Source organism: Eurypyga helias, unplaced genomic scaffold (genome assembly GCF_000690775.1).
Source record: "Eurypyga helias isolate BGI_N326 unplaced genomic scaffold, ASM69077v1 scaffold7326, whole genome shotgun sequence".
NCBI lineage: Eukaryota > Metazoa > Chordata > Aves > Eurypygiformes > Eurypygidae > Eurypyga > Eurypyga helias.
In genome coordinates this window covers 212-17,672 of record NW_010258471.1, presented here as the reverse complement: position 1 = coordinate 17,672, position 17,461 = coordinate 212, and the positions used below count along the sequence as shown (strand labels likewise).

Below are 17,461 nucleotides of genomic sequence, written 5' to 3'. Positions count from 1 at the left end.
AAGAAAACTCTCCTACCTAAATGATAGTTTAGAAAACCGACACTGGTTTATTGCAGCGCTGGGTGCATGGGGGATCTCTCCTCCTAGCATGCACACTAAACAAGGTTCTTTATGCTATATTTATACATAAAAATTTCAGGGTTAGTAATTTTCCAAGTCCACTCCCTTTACAATGATTGGTTAGTGATTTACATACAATTATAATACTGCTGACACATTACTTCCGTTGTTACGCATGCTCAGGGGAAGGGTCTTCACCTGGGCAAGGGTCTTTTTGACCTATGAGCATGATTTTTAGTATTATAATGAGGTTTTAATGAGCCAAGTTTGCAAAGAAGGCAAGATTTTTAAACTTCTGCTAATTTACCGAAACAGTTCTTAGCTGATAAGGACACTGCTGAGGTACTAATGAGCATGCGCCCTCCCGCTTTTGATAAGCAAGGAGGCCCACCCCTTGGTATCAAACTTTCCAGATCTTGAGTTTTCCTGCTAAATTGGCAGTGTCGTCAAAACAGCTTAACGCACAGAGAAAACATTTACATAAACAGAGCATCGTCAAAAGAGGTTAACACAAAAAACCATCATCGCAACTGCCGTATTATTCCAAGAGTTAGAATTTGGCATTTGGGATTGTCAGCCTAACGCACACAAAGAGCATCTGGCCTACGTGGAATACTACTTACTTATTCTACAGGTTAACCTGCAAGAGGAGCATGGCGCTGCACCAACGCTGCTCCCACCACAGCTTTCCCTGCTGGAACACCCATGGTGCTGGGGACCTCAGCCTCAGTCCAGAGCTATGAGGGTTTGGGTTAGGGTTCAGAGCCATGAAGCCTAGAGCTCCAGGAACAATGGGGATTCCAAAGGCATGCCAAGGGCAGCACAGCACTGCACCAGCAGTGCTCCCTCATCGCCTTTTTAATGAGGCCAAATGTAATTTATTGTGAACGGAGCCTCTAGTATTCCATATTGCAGGACAAAAAGCATTGACCTTTGCTGGAGACGTGTTACTAGGTAGTGGATTGCTACAGACAGACCTACTGTGGCAATTTCGACATCGCTACCGTTTAAACAGACCCACTAACAACTAATTGCACCACGACAGATCTTAAAAAAAGCTTAGCTAAATACCTCTGTATAACAAAATGGTTAACCTCAGAATCTACAGTGAATTGCCTGGAAAGGACATTAAGCCACAGAGCCCGTACTGCGTAGGGGATTTTCTTTCTAGCTTTACTGCTACCTGAAGTATGTTTTCTGAAAACAGTGTTTTGCTTTGTAGTTGTGCTGAAGTCAGTGAGCATGTTTAAGGCAAAGCTTCTTGGGCATACTTAAGGCAAAGCTACCATCCTGCTTGGTTTGTTTGGGGATTTTGTGTGTGTTGGGGGGCAGGCTCATGCCTGTTCTCAATTGATATCCAGGGCAGCCCTTCCCAAGAACCACAAACAGGAAATGTAGGATTTGTAACTACACATCTGCCATAGATAAAATGAGCAACCACCTTAGAGTGTGTGGAAAAAACCCCACACTTAAGCCAGAGGTTTGTACATCAAAACTGTTCTACAAATTGATGGATCCTGTCTCAAAGCAAACATTAAAATATTTAGTAAGAATCTAGGAGGATGGGTGTTTCTTTTTCCTGAAATAAAATCTGTAGATCATCTGAAGACTATGACCTGTGAAGTACAGGTGACCTGTTTCCATTAGTTCATTTATAAGACAAAAAAATCCCCAACAATTTTGGTAGTTGAAGCCAGATGTATAAATTCAGGATTTTTGGTACAATACAGAATTCTCTATGAATATGCTTTATATATTTCACCATCGTGAGAACTAACCCAGAGTTACTGTCAAACAAACATTATTTCAGGATGAAAAGTATCTTTGCCATGTCATTACTGATGAAACATTTAGTATTTGGTTTTTATTTTCCTACTGTTTTTCCTTGCTTTCTTCTAGCGAGCCCAACTTGACTACTTCCGTGCTTCCAGACAGCTGTCATCCTTCCTGGCAACCTCCCTGGTTTTGAATGTTTTAATGTAATCCAGAGGTTTGGGATTCATACATGTAGTACATTGTTCATCTTCCTCAATGAGAAAGATCTCATCCCCCAGAAAGGCTGTGGAAGACCATGTAAAGAGGACAGTACAAATAAGCTTTATCCATTATGATTTATTCTCTACAATACTTCATTAGAGGATAGAGTTCAATTATTTACACTCAGAAGTTATTATATAGGTAGGAGGCAACCAAGTGTAATACAAAGAATTGGTCTGACATCTCTGCACTGAAGGTCAAAAGAGGTCTCCTGCTTTAAGGAAATAAATTAACCCAAAAAACCCAACAAAACAACATGTAGTTTCCAGAATACAAACAGAAAACAGCACTAATAGTCAGTGAAGATTGCAGATGGTTGTCAATGTACTATGGAAACAAATTATTCTGTGCAAAGGTTAAAATGAACTCTTAGATTTTCTTACAGGATAAACTGTAGATATGTGATATTTTGACCATAAAACATTCCCAAACTGAAATGGCCTCAGTTGAGATTGACTGTTGAACATTATTTAAAAAAAAAAAAAAATTAAGAACCTCACAGTGGAAACATTCCAACACTGACAGACTCCAGTGATCAAAGACATTCTCTTGCAGTTACTGTAAAACAAAGACAGTTCCTAATTGCAGCGAGATTATTCCTCAGTTGTGGTTGTCACGAGAATAAGCCCTTCTAGACCAAAAGGCACTTGCTTCTAAGGATGAGTGAACTCCAGATCAAACCAGGTAACAGGCGCTTTGCGGAGTAGTTCTAACCTGCTGTCCCAGCCAGGTACCCACAGGGAAATCCCTACGTCAGTTGGCCACTGATCCTGATTGCCTCCACCTCGAGGCAACTCTGGTTTGTTCCTAGCTCACCCCTTTCATCCTTATGCATAGCTGCCAGCTAATGATCTAGAATCGGGATTATTTCCTGAGACCACCTGTCCTTGCCCTACATTATTCTGAGCTAATTTAACTCCTGATACACTTCTCAACTCATCGTATAGCTGGACCCTTACAAGACTAAAGTTGAGGGCCTGTTTCTCGGGCAGCAGACCAGTGTTTCTGATTTGCTAGCTTCTCTTCTCACTGCAACAAGACAAGAACACAGTACATATTTAGAGGCATTTCTGTTTTTTTATTTTTTTAGGTTTTTTTTCCCAAACCGACTGAGTGGGAGATGGAATTGGGAGAGGATAAGGCTTCCCCAGTCCCAAACTATCTCGCCCACTTCAGTCTTAAACCAACCCAGTCACTCAATCCTAAAATTCTGTTCTTTAAAAATGACAGCTAACCCTCCCCACCCCACCCCTAAGCCATCCCCTATTCAAATAAATGAAATCAGGAAAACACTATACACGGCTGAAGACACAGAACAGGGCAAACATCTGGAAAAGAAACAGTATTGTTGAAAAGCCTGGCACTGTACGCCTGCATGACCAGTCTCGCTGAGCGTGCTCAGGGGCGAAGTTTTAGCACCATTTTTTTGCCTTTTTTTTTTTTAAACCTTTTAGAAATTAAATTCTAACATAGAACACTTGAAGAGTAATGAGTGTAGCCCTATGTATCATACTGTTTGACAGCTGAACGGTGAACGCTACGTCCAGAGCTGACCCCACCCTCCCCCATCACTACACGGCACCTGGGAGAGTAATTACAAACCACTCGAGTCTGTAACAAGACCGATTTATTCTGAGCAGCAGGAAATGGTGAAACAATCCCTTAATCTTCAATTGCTTTTCAACAACATCACAAGGGGAAAGTGGCAATTTATAAGAGTGACCCAGTACAGGAGGAAGGCTGGGTCGATATTGCACCGTTATCCAGAACAGGACCCCCTCCCTTCCCTCACGTGCCTCTCCAGCGGGAAAACGTTACACCACCGTGAAGCAAAACAGCACAACTTTGTCTGCTTCTCTAGGCCCTGAAGGAGCAGCAGCACACAGTTCGGAGCTTCCTACCAGCCCTATTCCCTGCCATGCCAGGAGGGTTTCAGGCTTGAGACACCAGCCAGTTTTAAAAGCCACCACTACCACGCACAAGCGAGCTTTGCGGAGATACGCAACCAAATCGCCTTACTCTGCTGTGCACTTGTATTTTCTTTCCTGATCATTGCTGACCCTCCAGAAACTTGGAAAGCAAAACAAACAAAAAAATCCCAAACTCCAAACTATATTTTGAAGTCCAGTGACCTCACTGAGAGTGTCATAACTCAGCGTTTATGACATCGCTCAATGACACTGCAGAGTAACAACTGGGTAACTTCTCTTCCTCTTCTGGAGAGTTATTTCTTGTAATCGCCAATGGTGGGAGAAGAAATACAGAATGCACACGAGTCCCATGCAGTTTGGCTAACACAGGTTTCCCCACTCATTGCCTTGATGTGGTAACGACTAAACTGTAAGGTAACAACTTACCAGTGACGCTACACCGCTCGATTCTATCGGCCTGCTATAAACTGGAATACAGTTCTCAAGATCGATAGTCACACCAGAGAAAGTGGCTGTCCTATCAAAAGGAAGGTCCCCCAGACTGTTAGCTTAAGTTAAACAAATTTCAGTCACTAGTCTCACTTGTATGACTACAGCCAATGCCTGGCAAATCCCTCCCCGTCCCTAATCCAGTCACGCTCCGTTACAAGTGTCTGGACACAAAACTTGGTCGTAACAGAGAAGACTGCCCAGGGACACTCGGCTGCCTTGTCCTTTGCATACACAGCGTGTGCCCTGTTGCTCTCTTCCAGGCAAAACAGCATTCCGTTTCACAGCAGGCTACGTTACAAAGCACTATCTAGAACCCCAGAAAACTAAACCAAGAGCATTTCTAGAGAACCCAACCTACAGTGGGATCTGGTAATTAAAGCTTTCTCAGGTTTATTTAAATAATGGATTCCTCTGCAATACCATCCAAAGGTTCTTCACATCTGTAAGTGTTTTCTGTCCGTGAGGATGGGGTGCTATCCAGGTGTTCAGCCCTCCCCAATACCATAATGTCCGCCCGTGATGTGTGGGGACTGCAGTCAGCTCTCGGTACAACACATACCAGAGGTTAAAAAAAATTAAAAAGAACCTAAAAAATGTTTTGTTGGACTCCGTTGCCCAGGCTGCCAGGGGAATGCTCCTACTTGATCTGGGGGGCTTCCGTAACGAACAACCCAAGTTTCCAGAGCGTCGGTAACACGCAAGAACGGATCGGTCCGAAGTGGCACTTTCACTCCTAGAGGTCTTCTGCACCTCATGACGGTTCGTAGGCATGGAGCCCCAATCCAACGGAACCCCCATTCGGAGGGAAGGCTGAGATAAGGCTTGGGCCCCTGAAGTTCTGTCATGCTCTCATCCTCCCCCCAGGTCAGCTGGAAGGCAGACTTGGCAACGGAAGCTAGCATCATAAAATGGTGCAGTAATAGAAGTAACTGGACCAGGAAGAGGAGGCATCTGCCCCAATGATGTCGTAGCCGTTGGCAGCAACTGGGGAGTGGGACTGGTCATGCAGCCGTGTGTCAGGAGTAATGATTGTAGAGGGGGGGGGCATGAAGAGTGCCATTCTGGAAACAATGCTGACGGGAAGCCATGTATTCTGCATAACTGATTGTCACCTTCTCACTGCGGTACCTACGGGAACAGCGTGAGAAAGGAACGACGTAAGTGGAGAATGCAATGTAAAGGGACTAGACATAAAGACACTGATCCCACATCACCTTCTAGCTCACAGCCAATAATGACCAAAGAGGAACGCACTAACTTCTCAAACTACTTTGTTGGATACTGCCTCACGCAGTGGTCTGAATAACCCATCTAAGCTTCAATTAGCTTCAGTGTCCCCAGAGCTGAGCCCTGTACAAGGCAACCGTAATGAAGGGGACTCCTGCAGGAGCACACAGGGAGCAGATGATCGACTGGTATTCTTTACATCCACTAGCTGTGGAGGGGGAAAAAAAAAAAAAAAAAAAGGGGCTTGAAAAGTTTGCTGGAAGAAGACTCCGTTTCAGAGACTAAATAACCAGTATTTCACTATTATTTCCTTTTGTTGATTACCTTCACATTTGAAAGGCTAGCAGAGGAAAATGATGGGAGAGCTGGGTAAGGGAAGGTTCATTATAACATATGTGTGACTCAGTCCACATTGTACGATCAGAATTCACGACGTGTGAAGTCCCCTCTGAGAGACCAGGGATTTCCAGGTGCTTCTAAAGCATGCCACACAACAGATAACTTCAAAGTGGTCGTGAATTGCACTAAGTCCACATTACACCAGGTTTTAAAGAAAACCTTCATCCTGTCCTCTCCTGTTAAAAAAAAAACAAAACCAAAAAAACACCCACCCCTGCGTACCCACCTCATTCCTCCAGAGGTAAGGAACGACCTGATAAATTAGTGTTTCTATACAAAACCACAATGTCCCCGTTTTTTTTGCTAACATAAAGGCAGCTGAAACCAATAGGACAGCTGGGGGTATAGAAAAGCAAGCAAATTTTAAAAAGCAGCCAAATTTGAACGTGGCTTGGTTTTGAGAGCTGTCAGCTCCAAAGAGCTACACCATCCACAGATCAGCACACTGAGAAAGGAAGTCCGTTGTAAAGATACAGGAGAATCAGCCTTCTCAACTTTCAAACGTTCTGCTTCTTTTGATCCTTCACTAATACTAAAAGCAGCGGCACCGCTCTTAGCAAATGCTAACTTCGACCCTGCCCGGACCAAACACATGCAATCCATACACATTATCTGCCTCACACGTGTCATTTATGATTCTTTCAGACTACAGACTCCTCTTTCAGACTCCTCTGAAAGAGGCATGAAGACTTACATCGAGCACAACTACTTTAAGTTACCCACACAACTCTATAAAGTAAAATTAAAAGATGCCAAAGATGTCAACCTACCTGGTGAGTTTAATCGTTTTCCTAAAATCATTGGTAATCGGAGCCTTAAAGCCACCTTTCCTGAGTAAGGAGTCTATGGTCTGGATCTGATCCCAGTCTGTGGAAAAATAGAAGCAAGGGAAATTTTTCAGCATAAAAATGATGTTTCAAAAAGGTCAGAGATGCATTAAAAGGCCTCTAGAGAAGCAAACAACTAAACAGGAAACTCTGAGCTTTAGAAACGCCAGCGTTAAACTGGACATACGTGGTCTCATGCATGCACACTATCTGCACATGCCAGCCCCTTTTAACTCACATCGGAACTGGTCTAAAACGGTAATGCCATTTTCCATACGACCTCTCTTCTTACAAAGGTCTGCGCCTTGCTTCTGTTGCAGGGACCCCAGACTGTTTTATCACGTGCCACTCAAGTTTAGCTCTCTAAGCCTTAAAATAAGATAATACTTAGCTCTTTACACAGACAAACTGGGATCAACCTGATGCTCTAGTGATAGCACAGTGCACTGCTATGTGAGAGATCAGAGTTAAAATTCCTACCTTAGTCTTTTGCCCCAGAGCCAGGAGGATGCGACCACTCCACTCTGCTAGGTGGAGGAAAGGAGGCAATATTTTGAGCAGTTACCATGGTGACCGCTATTATATTTGAGTGGGAAGTGTGCTCCAGAGGGGCCCTGTTTCCTGCCCTCATCTGGAGGACGCTACTTTAGCAAGACTGAGGAGGAAAGAGACTCTCCTGTTGGTGCTGTGCAGCCTGCAGTTATCCTAGTTGGTGGGAGAAACATAGAAGAGGAAAGATGCAACGCTGAATGAAGCTGGAAGATCCATAATTTGAGATCCTCTATTTCTTAAACCCTAAAACATTTTTTACACTAAGATACAACTGTGTAGAGATGTGGGATGAGAGAAAGGCCAGATGAAAACCCAGCAGCAACTGTATCAGGTGTCAGTTATCCAGATTAAGCCTGGTGGCTCCATGGCACTACTAAGAGGATAGCATTGCAATCCATACCCAAAATCCATAGATTTATGTTACCCAATTCTGTGACACAACGTGTTGACACATTTGGCTGCCATCTCAAACCCACCTTGTTCCTTAGCAACCTCAGGTAAATACGTGGCTGTGCGTTTGACACCTTTCTCATTGATGAACTCTATTCTGATCCCATGGATCCCAACCTATAGATGGAAATGAATAGCCAAATAAGAGGTGTTTGCTAGCACTGAGTCCATGACCGAGCTGTCATTCCCACAACGCTGTGTATCTCTCTCTCTATGGCCAGCTTGGCTTTTGCCTGGGTGAGGACATTCTCTTTCCCGCTCCCTGTCCTTGCCAGGCAGGTCTCACAGGTAGCTCCCTTAGCAGCAGGAAGGACCTCCGCCGCCTTTCCCAGACGAGCCTAACCAGTCTCCCTGTCGCTTCTCCTAAAGTGAGTCTTGTCAGAAGTCTGACAGTTTTCCATCTCCTGTGCTGAAGAAGGAAGACAAGATCTCTACACCAGAGTCATGCCTAAAGTAACCCAACCACAAAGTCTATTTAATCCTCCTTGAACTAAATACGCTTCCACATACAAGGTCCTAAAAAATGATTAATACCTTCAGTCTTGACTACTTTGTATTCCCAGTTTCCAGTCACAGCATCAAAATACTTCCCTGGTTTTTACATATGTGTTTACACCCACCTCCTATTTGGCCAAATCCATAAAATGTCTCTTTATTCCCATTCAGATCCCCTCCCAACCAAAAGCATACAGCTAGCCCACCCTTCTCTCCTCCCTTCTAGGTTTCCACCCTGTTTCTTTTATTCCCAGTTTCTTCTATCCCCACACAACCCTGTAACAAAGGAGACACGTCACCACGTACTAACCCTAACCTGAATGGAACGAGAGAGTGATGCAGAGTTCCAAATGCACCTGTTCTCACCTCCCAGTCCAGGTAGTCACTGGCATCCTCAAAGTTCGTGAGGAGGGAGACAGAGCAGAAGAGTTTGGGCAGCTCCTCGCGGGTCAGGGGGGGAAATCGGCTGTCCTTAAGTGCACTAAAGGAAAGAGAAGATGTATTGCCTAATACAAGCACCAAATTAAAAGTGTCAGATGCGCAATTATTCCCTTTTTGATTATGTGTCTGTGAAATATGTTTCACTTTGCTACTGCAGAAAGTGATTTGCATCCCTTCCTAATCTAATGAACTGTAATCCGCAAACACTAGTGCAAGCTTCCCGACGCTGTCCTCCACTTCCTGCACTCGGAGAGAAATGATGTGCTACATAAGCTGTCAAAATGGTTAGTATACGAGACGGATGCAACATCAGCCTTAAAACATCAACCAAAATTCACCTGTTGCAAAGATGTTCCACTGAATCCTGATATGCTACCTCACTAACCATCGTACATTTCTCAGGTTTATTTTATTGTGAAGCATATTAAGAGGAACTATGTTGATCCAACATCTTAACCTTGAGACCTTACAGGTCTTCAGCAAATTAAACTGATTAGATTCATTTCTTTTTCAACATTATTACCTGGTTAATGTGTATTCCCTGAGTCCTGAGTGAAGATTCATGGCTGAAAAGGTCCCGATGCAGCCACGAAGCCGCTTGTCTCGCCCCGTCTTCCACGTCACAAAGAGTGGACTGAAAAGGCAAAAAAGAGAAATACTGCAGCCTTCAGAGGTATTTGATGGCTAAAGGGAGACCAACAAAGTGCAAAAGAGCAAGTGTGCGTGCACTTACTTTCTCTCCAATAAACCCCCTTAGGCCTGTTCTCTCACCTGCAATAATAAAACCACACACCCCCAAATGCAAAAAACCAACATCTCCCCCCACCTTTTTGGCACACTTCTTTCTCTCCGGCAGTACTCTGAGACCTGCACCCACACTTCCTGGCCAGACTCTGTGCTGTCTTCTAATGAGTGATATGGCTACCTGACCCCACTGGTTACTGCTGTGAGTAATGGCCTCGCTCAGTAGCATCCACTAGTTTACATGACAGTTCATATAAAAATTAATATAGGTGAAGCAAATAAGATTACTAACTTATAGCACCAGTGAACCTGCATCCCCAAGCATTCTGCAAATCCTCTGTAATTCAGATTCTCAATAAAAGCTTTTGTTTTTTCCTTCTTCATTTTTTAAGGGTTCAAAAGCAAGCCTAAGGTTTTTTTCCCTGTTATGTCCATGAGGATCTGACTCCTGCACCCATCCCCAGTGCTCAAACAGTTTATGTGCACATCTTCTGCTTACATTTGATTTATATTTACACATATTCTCTCCCAATGAACACATATCTAAATCACTATATTGTTCCTACTGAAACATCACATGTATTTCTATTTTCCTATCTATTATCATGAATTTCCAGGCGTAACAAGACTCTCAAATTTGGCAGGCTCATTCCAATCTCTTAAACTAGATGCCATGATTAAGCCTCAAAGAACAAGAAGCCCAGAACAACAGTGCTCAGAAGAGCTCTATGAAGAGGTAAACAGGTAAAGATGACTGAATATTAAATGCAAAAAGCTCAATTCTACAGAAGTGAGTGAAATCGCAAACAGCTGTAGAGAGAAATGGTAAGGAAAGGACAGTGGTGGCTGCAGCTCTACAACAATGTCTGAACATCTGGAAGATTTTGCAAGGCAACTGATGATGCTGATCTAATTATAAAACCAGAATGAATGATGTTACTTTTTCAGATTACAGAATACTGAATACAACACATGGTCACTTTGAACCCAAGCATAAATGAGATGGTTAGTCATTATGATTCCAAACATCAGTCTGGATTTCTATTGAACTTTAAAAGATAAGCAATATGACAGAAAACATGCAGTGTCAAGAAAATAATTTTCTAAGATTAAAACAACATTGACAGTTATAAAACATGAGGACAGAATAATTGATTTTACAACAGAGCTCAGACACTTTCCTCAAACTCTTGAAGCTCCTGTAAGCAAGATCTTTGCAGCAAATGTTACAAAAACCACTAAGACATTCTGTCAGGACAGCAAAACCAGCATGGAGCGTGGGTGATTTCGCAAATACAGGCAACAGAGCTTCTTATGTCTACGTAGCTGGAACATAATTTAAACCATAGTGATAAAGCCACGGCCAGTGATGTCCCTTGGAGCAACAATGGAATTAAAAAACTCTGTCACAGCATAAATCCATCAGTGGGGATCTAGTTACCAGCTGTGACCAACGGCAGAAGCACTACCCAAAATAGCAAATTGCCTTTAAGTGATAACTGTGAAGTACTTTGCTCACAGAGGAAGCAGAAACATTCTTCCGCAACCATCAGCCACCTTAGGGGTGCTTGACCAAGACAGAGGATTTACTGTTCCAGTTTTCCAACACCACTTGAAGGCACTTGCAGGATATCATTCCTCTACAGTTTCATCTAGCTACTATACGCTGAATCAGAAAACAGAAACACAGCGTAAGGGGATACATTAGAAAGGTTACCAAAAAAAGATACTAAACCCGTGAAAGAGATTTCTGAGAAACACTACTGTCACAAGCTCAGTGGAAACTTAGCCTAATCTAATTAAAGTTTTGAAATCATTAGTTAGGCCATGTGACACTCACTTCAAACAGAAAAAGGAAGGGAGAAAATGAAAAGCATCACTGAGAGAATACAAATTTAAGTAAGTTCCTTCTCTTTGATTCAAACTGCAGGCTCACATTTCCAATTCACCTCTTTCCTCTTCCAAAGGAGGGAAAAAAAAAAATGTTTCCACTGAGCTGTGACACAGCTTTCTGTGTCTACAATACAAGAGAGATTATCAGAAAGGCCAGGCTAATTACTTTCAGAAGGCTGTCATATTTTTAAATATTTTAAAGCACATTTTAAATATTTTTTCACTGTGGTCATAACAACTGAGTCATTAAAAAAAACCAAAACTGTACAAATGTATGAAGTTCTGCACTGTAGAAAAGACATTTCTTTATCTGAGGAATAAATGCACTGCCGTGGTTTAACTGAACCAGCACATGCACTAAGCAAACTGCAGGTGCAGCTGACAATAAGTCAATTGTTCCATGGCCCCTCCTTGAAAGTGTATTTCCCAGATGTACTGAGAAAAGTCACAACAATGCTTTGCCCATGTTCACCCAAGAGCACTTACTGGTACTTTGCAGTCACATCCCCAGCAGATTATGGCAACCATTTCTCCCACAGCCACAGCATCCTACCTAGGTGTGTTTGATGAGGGTTTGCCAGGCTGGGAGGGGAATTTCAACAACAAAAAAACTAGCTTCTCCAACTGCAACTACAAAGGGAATTTTAAAGTAGCAAAATGTAGTTTGTTCAAGTCAGAATTTAGCCTGTACTAGGAAAAAACATGTTACAGTACAGATTTTATGATGCAGTATCTTCTTATTTCTCTTGCATGGCAAGTAGAAACTTGCATGGTGTAGTTTTAGTACCAGTTTGAAATACCTACTATTAAAAAAATAATCAAAGACTAGAGTACAAAAGTGGAAGAAGTAACCAATTAACTATTTGCATGACATACAGGTTGAAAATTGTATTTTTTTCCAGCAACCTGAATAGCAGAGGGGAATATTTTCTTCATTTACCAAGTTAATTCAGAAGACAACGACAAGTCTTGCAACACCACCTTCTCTACACTGATTTGTGACTGTCATTGCTAACACGTATGTAAGGTCCCCTTACTCCACAGGCATGTACACACTCCATAATTTCCATCAAGACTGTTGTCCATGTGCATATCCTCTCAAGCTGGTAACTGGGATTCACAATGCTCTTAAGACATAACCCTGTAACTTTTATGTTATTACACTGTTTATGCAGAATCCTGACCTTGACGATTACTCTTATCTTTACTTTAGGATTCAGCACCAATTTAAAAGATCTGTTATCTGAGAAATAGGTCGGGACAGACCTGTGCATCTTTCTGTTCCTTCCATCAACAAGTCTCTCTTCTGTCTGTGCAGAGAGACTTCTGGTATATACCTTTGCCTCGTTCAAAGTTCTCTGTAACATAATTAATGTCGATGTAAAAGGACAACAATGCAAATTGTTTATGTATTTTCACTTGGCTTACTCTTACGTTTGATAACATTTGGCTTGAAGTTCATTACGTTGCTGTGTGTGACAGATCTTCCCTGTGTGCTGCTCTATGAGACAGCAAGCCCCAAGCCTTCCCCTGGGGTACATACAACTATTTGCTAAAAGCAACAGCATAAATGCTGAAACACAAGAGAATTCAGGTAGGCATTTGCCTACAGAAGAACACAGATGAGCTGGTTTTGCTTTGGAGTACTGACCCAAAGGACTTTTAAATTATCAGCACAGAAATGCCCAATGAATAATTTTTAACTCTTCACATTTGGGCACAAAATTCAAATGGCTGAGATTCCAGAAAAAAACACCCTTTTTGAAACTAGTCAACAGAAACAGCAACAAAATCTAGACAGAAATCTTTAACACCAAAATAATACATTTGTTTAAAATAACGTATCTTATTGACTTAAGAACAGAACAACAATAAAACCCCTTTGCCTTTCAAATGACAAGCCTTTCAATTTCAATGCCTTTCAATTTCAATGCCTTTCAATTTCAATGCCTTTCTCTGCTTATTATTTATAAGCAGACTAAAGTATCATTTTCTAAAAGGAGCCCATTTAGCTTAGGTATGGAAAGCATCACAGAAATATTTCAGTGCGGGGAGTCTCTGGAACTGTTCTATATTATAGCCCAGAGTATTTCTCCATTCACTTGTATTTGTAATATCAGACAGCTTAGTCTGCAGCAGCATTCAGAACATGTATCCATAATCCTGCTCGGATAATAACTGCATGGATGCACAACCTACATCTACACTGACAGCCAATAAGGTGGAGAGACATTCAATACACGGGAAAAGTCCTTGACCTGTTTAAGCCATTGTTCCTCTACATCAATTTAAAATTCATTAACTTAAATTAAGGATGTCAACAACTTTCTATTTTATCTATTGTTCTGAGGGTGGCCCCTGGAGGAGTGTCAGAAGGTGTAGCTGTCATTGATCTTCCCCATATAATTTTTCCACCAAACATCTTAACAACATTAACATTTCCACACCTACGTGTTCAACCTTCAGATAAACATCAGCTGAAACTCGCCAAGGCGAAATGCCTTCATAAATTCTTCTCCTTGCTTCTTCTCATACACAACACTCCTTTCTTAACCTTGCTATTGTCCTTCAAAGTTCACTCTCCACTGCTCCCCATACTGCCCACCTAGCTCCATCTCCGCAACAGTTTTTCAGTGCCACAACTGGCAAGTTTTGGGTTCCCCTCCCTGCTAAACCCATTACCCTGGACAGCTGAAAACACTTGTGAGTGTCTTTGCACAATTCTTAACAGCACAGCAGTTATTTCAGGATGAGCCGGGAACTTGTTTCAATTTCTTACTTTATTCCCTTTCCATTTGCTTGGCAGAAGGAAGTCGCTCCCCTTCTCCCTTCTGCGAGTTACTGCCTGCCATTAGAAGCACGACCCTCTTCAAATTAATGACATTATTTTACCATTTTCTGAAAACTCTCATTTCAGTTTCAGTCATTCTTTTAGTACAGTTTTATGGGAGGCACAACACAGGTAATTTTTTCCCGAGAAGGGAGCAAACTTGTACAGAACATTACCAGGAAGTGGGTTGGCGCTCCTTGATAAAGGATGCAACATCTCACATCACACATCGCGCTGTGAGCTGAAGAAGCACCACACTTCCTCATATTTTGCCTAGCGCTCTTTCTGTAGAGCTGAGCATCTTCTCTCTTGAAGACCACTCTTCAAAGCTCCACTCGTCCCCACCAACAAACACAAACAGAGCATTTTTACTCTTTTGTGCACTTACAGCGCATCATTTTCTGCTTCTGGTACACAAAGCAAGCAGCCGAACGCACCCCCTCCCTCCCTGCACACCAGTTTTCCCACTCCCCAGAAGAAACCCTTCATCCTTCCCCACCCAAACCACAGCTCTGGGTGCTGGTTTCTCAGCTTTCCTCCCGCACGTGGATTTACTCACTAGGGGTCATTGGTAAATCGAGGAAGTCGTGGCTGAGGGAAACCATAGAGATGACAGTAGAGTACATCAAAGCAGTAGCAGCACATCTCCGCTGTCACCACCAGGTTCTTGGTGCTGTTGGCAGTTCCATTGGGCCGAGTAAGTGGGCTCAGAGCTCCTGAAGTGGGATTCATTCGAGTAATGGGGGAATTTCCTGGGCCCAAAGTCAAGTCAGATACGTTCTCCCTTCCATTATTCCCATCTGTATGCTGGTGGTTCTGAAGAGGACCTGAACTGGAGCCTGGTACAGTTGTGGCCTGATTCCCATGACTGTGCGTTCCACTCCCAGACAATTTGGGCTTCTTTACCCCACAGCAGCCAGCTGCCAGCTTGGGCTCAAGTGGAGGAACACAGCGTCTTTTTCCCATCCTGCTTCAAAACTTGCTGCCTGGAGCACTGCAGAACCCTGGCAAGGGGAGAGGGGGAAAAGCAACACACAAAACAGTTAGAGGTGAAAAACCAACAGCTGCTTCTCCGCTTCCACCGAGGTGTCAGAGGTTTGTGGAAGAAAACCCTCGCAACGGTCAAGTACAGAACTAAAACCAGATCAGCAAGCGGAATGGGTGTTTTTACACAAACTCAGAGAGTGTACACAACGTGCATGAAGTCACACTTCTGTTATTCAGTTAGTGGTGAGGGGTACCCAGCACTTTTAACAGGCAGCTCACAACAACAACAAAAAACCATAACCAGCCTTCCCATAAAGGGAATGAAACCACAGGAGAACAGAAGAAAGTCCGAAATACTTTGGACCACACATCCGCAACTCCTCCGAATCACCCGTTCCCCCTCCGTCAATGCCGGCACCAACGGCAAACAACCCACTGAAAAACCACAAGTGCATTTCCCTTCCCCGTTCTCAACAGAAGAGTGACACCAACTCCGAATGACACCTTCAGGGTTGGACTCCCAAGGGTGCTGCCCCTGATTTGCTGCTAGCCTAAGACAGACACGGAGAAGCTATGAGCATTGAACCCCCATCTTCTAAACATCAGACTTTTTGTCCAGACCCCACGGACTAGAATCTGAATTTACGTTCTAGGATTAAGTAAATCAATAGTGCTTGTAAGCAAACGCATAGAGTTGTCATGGTTTAACCTCAGCTGGCAGCTAAGCCCCACACAGTCCCCCCTCGCTCACTCCCCTCACAACAGCAGGGGGAAGAGAATCAGAAGGGTGAAAGTGAGAAAACTGGTGGGTTGAGATAAAGACAGTTTAACAGGCAATGCAAAAGCTGCACATACAAGCAAAGAAAAACATGCAATTAATTTACTGCTTCCCATGGACAGGCAGGTGTTCAGCCATCCCCAGGAAAGCAGGGCTCCATCACATGTAACTCCCAACGTCCCCCTGTCCCCGTTCTTCCCTCAGCTCTATATGCCGAGCATGCTGTCATACAGTATGGAACATCCTTGGGTCGGCTGTCCCAGCTCTGTCCCCTCCCAACTCTTTGTGCACCCCCAGCCCACTTGCTTTTGGGGGGGAGGGTGAGGAGCAGAAAAGGCCTTTGCTCTGTGTCAGCACTGCTCAGCCACAACTAAAACATCCCTGTGTCATCAACAGTGCTCAGCACAAATCCAACACACAGACCCACTCCCGCTACCGGGAAGAAAATTAACTCTACCCCAGCCAAAGCCAGCAGAAGGGTGCACAGTCAGGATATGCAGGGGAGGAAGAGCTTAAGACTGAGCACAGTCTGAACAGAGGGAAGCAGTAATGGCAGGAAACAGATGCGGCATAAAAAAAAACCCGAACAGTGTTTTGATTGCAAAGAAGAGAATTGCGCCACAATAAGGGGTGGAACAAAGACAGGGAGAGCAGTCTATGCAAACACAACTGATCTAAGATGATAGGCAAGTACCACATGTCAAGGGTAGGAACTTAATTAAGTGTAATACCATCATCACCCTGAGATGTAAATACACAAAGGGAGGGAAAAACAGTTCCGTGTCAGGTGGAGCTAAAAGCACAGACAGGTAAGACCATAGAGAGCTGGAAGTCACACTCAGCTCTTTTGAGTACCACCTACTTCTTTAACTACCAGAGCATCCCTCCAAGTATTTAAGTGATGGCTGATCCCGCAGCACAAACGCAGACCTGGGGTATGTGATACGCACTGCAATTCACAGCGTGACAACCCCCATCCTCCTCTGCACGTGCCAACAGTGTGAACTTCATCCACCAACTTTCATCAGCCACTACGAGAGTCGTAGGATCCCAAACTGAACCAGAACTGGTGTAAGACCTGGGGAGACGTGCCTCCCAACGCAAACCACGTACACTTGCAGTGCTTGCTCTGTTTAGGCATCCTCACCTCAAGGTTTTAGAAAGATAATCTGCGTAAGGAGCAACCCGCAGGACCTAATGAAAATTATCCTTTTTCCTTGGATCTCTACCTTTGCAATTAAAGAAAAAGCAAACCAGGAAACAGAAAGGCATAACTTTGACAAAGCGAACATGTAATTTCCGCAGCGCCTGTTAGAAG

The 17,461-nt window shown here is 43.4% G+C and overlaps 1 protein-coding gene across 1 annotated transcript; it reads right to left on the bottom strand.

The window, feature by feature from the left end:
• Window positions 1-5,113: 5,113 nt before the first annotated feature.
• AMMECR1L (AMMECR1-like) lies at window positions 5,114-15,384 on the bottom strand. The gene is made up of 6 exons (XM_010154334.1): window positions 14,938-15,384; window positions 9,435-9,545; window positions 8,837-8,951; window positions 8,002-8,092; window positions 6,917-7,013; window positions 5,114-5,648 (listed from the first exon to the last, which is right to left on the bottom strand). Exons 1-6 carry the CDS (start codon window positions 15,342-15,344, stop codon window positions 5,537-5,539), a joined length of 933 nt encoding a protein of 310 aa, XP_010152636.1. The 5' UTR covers window positions 15,345-15,384; the 3' UTR covers window positions 5,114-5,536.
• Window positions 15,385-17,461: the final 2,077 nt, after the last annotated feature.